The 5,595-nt window shown below is 51.0% G+C and overlaps 1 protein-coding gene across 2 annotated transcripts; it reads right to left on the bottom strand.

The window, feature by feature from the left end:
* Positions 1-2,435: 2,435 nt before the first annotated feature.
* LOC125548236 (uncharacterized) lies at positions 2,436-4,681 on the bottom strand. 2 transcript variants are annotated; one of them, XR_015618498.1, is made up of 3 exons: positions 3,464-4,681; positions 2,846-2,954; positions 2,436-2,731 (listed from the first exon to the last, which is right to left on the bottom strand). XR_015618498.1 is itself a non-coding variant. In XM_087546701.1 (3 exons), exons 1-2 carry the CDS (start codon positions 4,560-4,562, stop codon positions 2,896-2,898), a joined length of 1,158 nt encoding a protein of 385 aa, XP_087402827.1. In that variant the 5' UTR covers positions 4,563-4,679; the 3' UTR covers positions 2,436-2,731; positions 2,862-2,895. The 2 variants fall into 2 exon arrangements, 1 of the variants encoding a protein (XP_087402827.1); XM_087546701.1 differs by having other exon boundaries at positions 2,862-2,954; positions 3,464-4,679.
* Positions 4,682-5,595: the final 914 nt, after the last annotated feature.

Raw genomic sequence — 5,595 nt, 5'->3', positions numbered from 1 at the left:
TATGTCTCACTGCATCTCATGGTTTGCTCCTCCAGCGTGCGCCGTCTTATGAGATCTCAGCCTTCTCCGATGCAGACTGGGCTGGTAGTCCTGATGACCGGCGATCTACGGGGGGGTATGCAGTGTTTCTTGGCCCCAACTTGATTGCCTGGAATGCTCGCAAGCAGGCTACGGTGTCTCGCAACAGCACAGAAGCCGAGTACAAAGCAGTTGCTGATGCGACAGCTGAGATTATTTGGGTTCAGTCCTTGCTGAGGGAGTTGCGAGTTCCTTCGGTTCATTCTCCAGTGCTTTGGTGTGATAACATTGGTGCTACATACTTATCATCTAACCCAGTGTTTCATGTTCGGACAAAACATATTGAGGTTGACTATCACTTTGTTCGAGAGCGTGTTGCACAGAAGCTGCTTAGCATCAAGTTCATATCATCAAAGGATCAACTTGCTGACATCTTCACGAAGCCTCTTCCACAACTACAGTTTGTAGGCTGCAGGCGCAATCTTAACTTAGTTTGTACTTCAGGCCACAGTTAAGATTGAGGGAGGGTGTTAGACTGTATATGTATACGTAGACTTGTGTATACGTATTGTACTTGTACTTGTACCCCTTGGTACTTATATATAATGAGATAGCTGCACCCCTCAAGGGTGTCGAGCAGTTGCCCCAATATCCTGGTTTTAACAAGGAGATGCGGCCGACGTGACCCATGTGCATGATGAGCTCAGGTTTCGGGAGCGGGAGGGCGGAGGCGGTGGTGGCGTCGAGGACGAAGTAGCCCGGGGCGAACGGGCGCCAGCTGAAGTCGCGAAGGCTCGGGGTGTTGATGACGGTGGGGCCCGTGGCGCAGCCCTGGTTTGGCGTGGAGGAGGAGGAGGCCGGAGGGGTCGACGGCGAGGACGGAGGGGAAGTTGTCGGAGGTGGTGCGGTCGGCAAAGATGCGCGGGGTATGGTGAGGAGCCCGACGCGCGGGGGCGGCGGCAGCGCGAGGGAGTGGTCGGCGCCCGCAGGGAGGTCGGCATCGGCGGCCGCCACCCGCGGCACGCTGCCGAGGATGGCCCAGGGCGGCGACGCGGCTCGCTCGATCTGGCATGCGCGTGCTGTGGCGTTGGACTGGTGAACGGTGACCGCGGCGACGACGGGGACTATGGGAGCGAAGAGGATCAAGCAGCGGGCGGCTCGGGGAATGGACCGCGCGGATGCCATTTGGTGACGGTGAACTGCGACGGGGATCAGTGTTTTGTGGGAGGATTGGCAAGCGAGGCAAGCGGCGCTGCTGTGGAGGGCAGAGCTGGGGGCAGCACCGTAGCAGCCTTTGTAGCGTGGCAAGCACCGGAGTTCCGATCAATGGCAGGAGCAAGAGTTGCAAGGCTGCAGACTCTTCATTATCCCTCAAATCAAAAGCTCATCCTGCTCGTCGGAAAGTACCTACAGGCTACAGTAAAGCAAAGAAGGACGGGATGTTGTTTGACAGGCGCTTTGACTGCTGTAGTACTCGTAGTATCTTCTGCCATCTTGGCGGTTGCAGTCCGGGTGATACGAAGGGAGCAGAGCAGGTCGCCTTCGGGGCGCGGGCGCGATCATGGAAACGGGGACGCTTGCACTGTGCCAGACGTCCCGTGGCAGTTGGCACACAGACACGGGTGAAATGCACGGTCGCTTCCTGGCTTTGTACATCCGACGGAAAAACAAACTTGGTTGGGGAAAATTATAAGTTTTGGTATATCACTCCGAAGAATAGAGGCTTTGGGTTCCTGTAACTTAGCATAGAGGCCCGTGTTCCGTTGATTCCAATGTGCACCATCTAGGTGCAAGAAAATATTGTCCACACCGCAAAAAAGAAAATTGTCCAAAAGGAAAAGGCATAAAAGTTCCCACGATCAACAGGAAAATGGACTAACCCTTTAAATTGGTCTGCGAGAAAAAAAAACATTTCAGGAATCCTTTTCAAAATTGTCATACACGCAAATGTATAAACATGATACGAACTTCAGTTTTGCAATGACGTTGTATCATGTAAAAACAACTTAGAAACTCTGCTTAGTACAAATGACTTGATTTTGGTGATCCCGACTTGATTTCAGTGTACTAATCCAATTCAAGTACAAATGAGTGATCTATTTGCTATCTAAATTTTTATTTTCCTATATTACACACCCAACATCTTGGCTTAGTACAAATGACCGAGCTGCTTACATATTTCTAAGGAGTCAATTAATTTATTGTTGTGATCATGCCAAAAAAATAATTCCATGTCGATATCATATCACCTTCATCGATCAACCAGCCCATCGGAAAAAATGCTATCTATGTAAACATTATTTCTGAGTACGAATACTAGGTAAAAACGATGTTCAAAAGGAAAAAAACTTATGGTGATTTTGCAGATAATACAAAAAATACATACTATCCTAGTCCAAAAATGAAAAACAGATTAAGACATTTTTCAAGTATTTTTTCGAACCAAGCAGGAGCATGGATTGACAAAGTTAACAAGAGCCAGAAGCATAACAAGAGCTTAATGCCTTGCTGCCAAGGATAATCACTTCAGTTCTGAACCATGACGGTGGATCAAGTATCCAAGCATAGAAACCGCACTACTAACATCTGAACTTACACAATAATAACAAGAAAACCAAGCAAAATGTTTCAGCCATGTTGCCAATTTCGTTGAGTCGAGTGCTGTCCAAAAGACGCCATTGCCACCTGATAACTTGATGTATTACTCCCCTACCTGCGACCAAGGAACAGAAAATTACAAAGGAAGTTTTAATACACCAGGCTGCATGAGTAGTGTGCTAAAGGCACTAAATTCCGTCGATGGAATGTACAACTCAATGAGCGTAACCTGTTAAGAAGTTTACTCTGGTTCTCGTTCCTCAATCTCGTATTCTCGTCTCACAGCTGGAGTTGCTGCAGCTCTTCTTTCACGCCATCTTCAGTCTCCTTTGCAGAACCTTCAAAGGACAGACAGCATATTATGTTAGGCAAGGGATACAGGCCTCAGTTCATTTGATCATCTAATGCTTCTATGGATTTCTGACATTAGACAAATACAGAAACTAGGTTGTTCTTATGTTTAATAGCTGCTTCATTATGCTCATTCATGACTATATACCTTTTGTTACAGTAATGGCAAGTCGACCAAATAAACGGTGAAGGAGCTGACACGTACTCCCATATACCTTCAGTTTTACAGTAATGGTGGAGTACAAGCATTTTCATAATATTACAAAACAAAAACATTCTAATACCTTGAAGCGTAGTGCTACAAACAAAGAGGGAAAGATAACGGATTTCAGGAAGCCACACGTTTGCATATGTTCTCTCCGACAAAAAACTGAGATGTTAGAAAATCAGACACCACATCATACATCATACACCTCTGATATCTACACAGAAACCCAATATTTCCAGTCTAACAAGAATGTACGTTCAATCAAAGAACAGTGGACGGTAGAATTACCTGAGCAGAGAGCTTGTGGCAGCTGCCAAGCGTGAACGAAACGGGTGGTGACGTGTTCCCTAGGTGGCTGAACCAGCTCGTAGACCTCACACTCCATAACCTTGCGAGCACGCACGTCCACGCCGAACAGGTGCTCGTCCAGAAAGAAGTAGACCACGTCGGGGTTCGTAGGATGGATGAGCGCAAGCACGGGGATCTTCCTTGGCAGGCCAGTCGCCTTGTAGCTCGCGTCGTCCCAGATCTCCGCAAAGGTGGCCTCAGACTCCAGCGTCCACTCCGTGGAGTCCGGATCAGCGAGCGTCCAGACGCTGATCTGAACAGAGCCGCCGCTGTTAAGGTTCCTGTACATGTCCACGAACCGCAGCTTGGCGCCGCTGACAGCCACGCAGCGGTACTTGTCGAGCAGTCCCCAAGCTTCCTTGGACTTGAGCGCCTTGCCCTCCGGAAGCGGGACGACCCTGAGCACCGGCGCGTCGGCGAAGGGGTCGCACGTGAGGAGGCACCAGGAGAGGTCGACCCACCAGAGCCTCCCGGAGTGCGAGACCACGCCGTTGGGGCTCAAGGGGCGGGATGGAAGCGGGTAGCGGACGTCCTTGGTGACCCATTCCCCGGCTTCGGAGGAGAAGCAGAGGAGGTCGGCACGGTCGCCGCCGAGGATCATCTGGAGCTCAGCGACCATGTAGTGGCCGGCGTCGGCGGGGGAGGCGATGAGGCCGAGGTGGCCCGGGTGCATGACGTCCTCGGGGTTGGGGAGCGGGAGCGCGGAGGCGGATTTGGCGTCGAGGAGGAAGTAGCCCGCGACGGTCGGGAGCCATAAGAACTCGCGGCGGCTGGGGAGGTCGATGACGGTGGGGCCCTTGGCGGGGCCTTGGTCGGCGTGGAGGAGGAGGAGGCCGGAGGCGTCGACGGCGAGGACGGACGGGAAGCTTCTGGAGGTGGTGCGGCCCGGGAAGATGCGCGGGGGGATGGTGAGGAGCGCGACGCGGGGGGCCGCCGGCAGCGCGAGGGAGAGGTCGGCGCCCTGGGGGAGGTCGGCGTCGGCGGCCGACACCCGCGGCACGCTGCCCAGGATGACCCACGACGGCGAGGCGGAAGCCATCTCGGCGCTCGGCTTGGAGCGGTGGCGGGGAGCGACTGAGGGAAGCGGTAGTGGGTACGGGTAGGGGACGGGGTGGTGGCAGGCTAGGGTTTTAGGAGTTGGGGTAGGGGGAGGGTGGATGGGATCGGGTTGTTCGTACTACGAGTTTGAATGCTGTCGTGTGGGGAACCGGATCCTCTAACATCAAGGAAGAAAGTCACATAAGCTACAATACCTTAACTTCCCTCCTTCATATCCATATGATTAAGACTAAAATGACTTGAATTAATTTGCAAATCAAAATCTGTTGTATAAATTTACAAAAATTACATATAAACAAAATTACAGTGCAATAAAATTAATTTTATATTTATTTTTGTCAAACAGTAACCACACACAGTACCTGCTACAGTAGATCATACAGTATTCGCTAAAGTACTCTAACTTTCCTTCTTTGCATTGCACTAGTTTGCACTGTAGCTTAGGTGACTTCCCTCCTTGATGTTAGAGGATTCAGTTCCATCGCGTGGCGGAGACTGCGACGGTGAGGATGGGCAAAGCGGAGGACGAGGCGTTCGACCAACCGTCTTTCGCGTAAAACTTTTTGCTATGGGACGGAAGGGGAAATGCGCGCAGAGATGAGGCAGCCTTTGAACGGGGAAGAGATGAGATGAGGCAATACTGCAGCGCAGAGCCGGCAGCCTTTGAACGGCGCGGCGGAGTGCCCGTAGCGTTCGTGTGCATGTGAAGCAACGGTGCACTCAAACGGCACTGCTCTACTCCAACGGATTAACAATTGTTCGATGTGAATTTGTGTTGGGTTTTAACTGCTGGAAATTCAAAATGTTGTGCAAAGGCTACCCCAAGATTACACTATTTGAAGTTCGAAATGTTGGGTTTACATATCAAGGGTCCCTATTTGAGTGAACCAACATTTTTCCGAGAGCACGCCAAAGGCGTACCTTAGCTTTATAGAAGAGAGAAAAATATGTACAAGATATAGTAGTAGATCGTCACAATCCGGCGATCCCACCCAACCACCCCAAAACACTAA

Source organism: Triticum urartu, chromosome 3A (assembly GCF_056163025.1).
Source record: "Triticum urartu cultivar PI428250 chromosome 3A, HENAU_Tu73, whole genome shotgun sequence".
NCBI lineage: Eukaryota > Viridiplantae > Streptophyta > Magnoliopsida > Poales > Poaceae > Triticum > Triticum urartu.
This window is presented reverse-complemented; position numbering and strand designations above follow the sequence as displayed.

Excerpts from the sequence above, each read along its gene's own strand:
- LOC125548236 (XM_087546701.1), bottom strand. The coding sequence starts at position 4,562 with ATGGCTTCCGCCTCGCCGTCGTGGGTCATCCTGGGCAGCGTGCCGCGG. Across the intron at positions 2,955-3,463 it reads GCCACAAGCTCTCTGCTCAG|GTTCTGCAAAGGAGACTGAA; the intron begins GTAATTCTACCG and ends TGTCCTTTGAAG.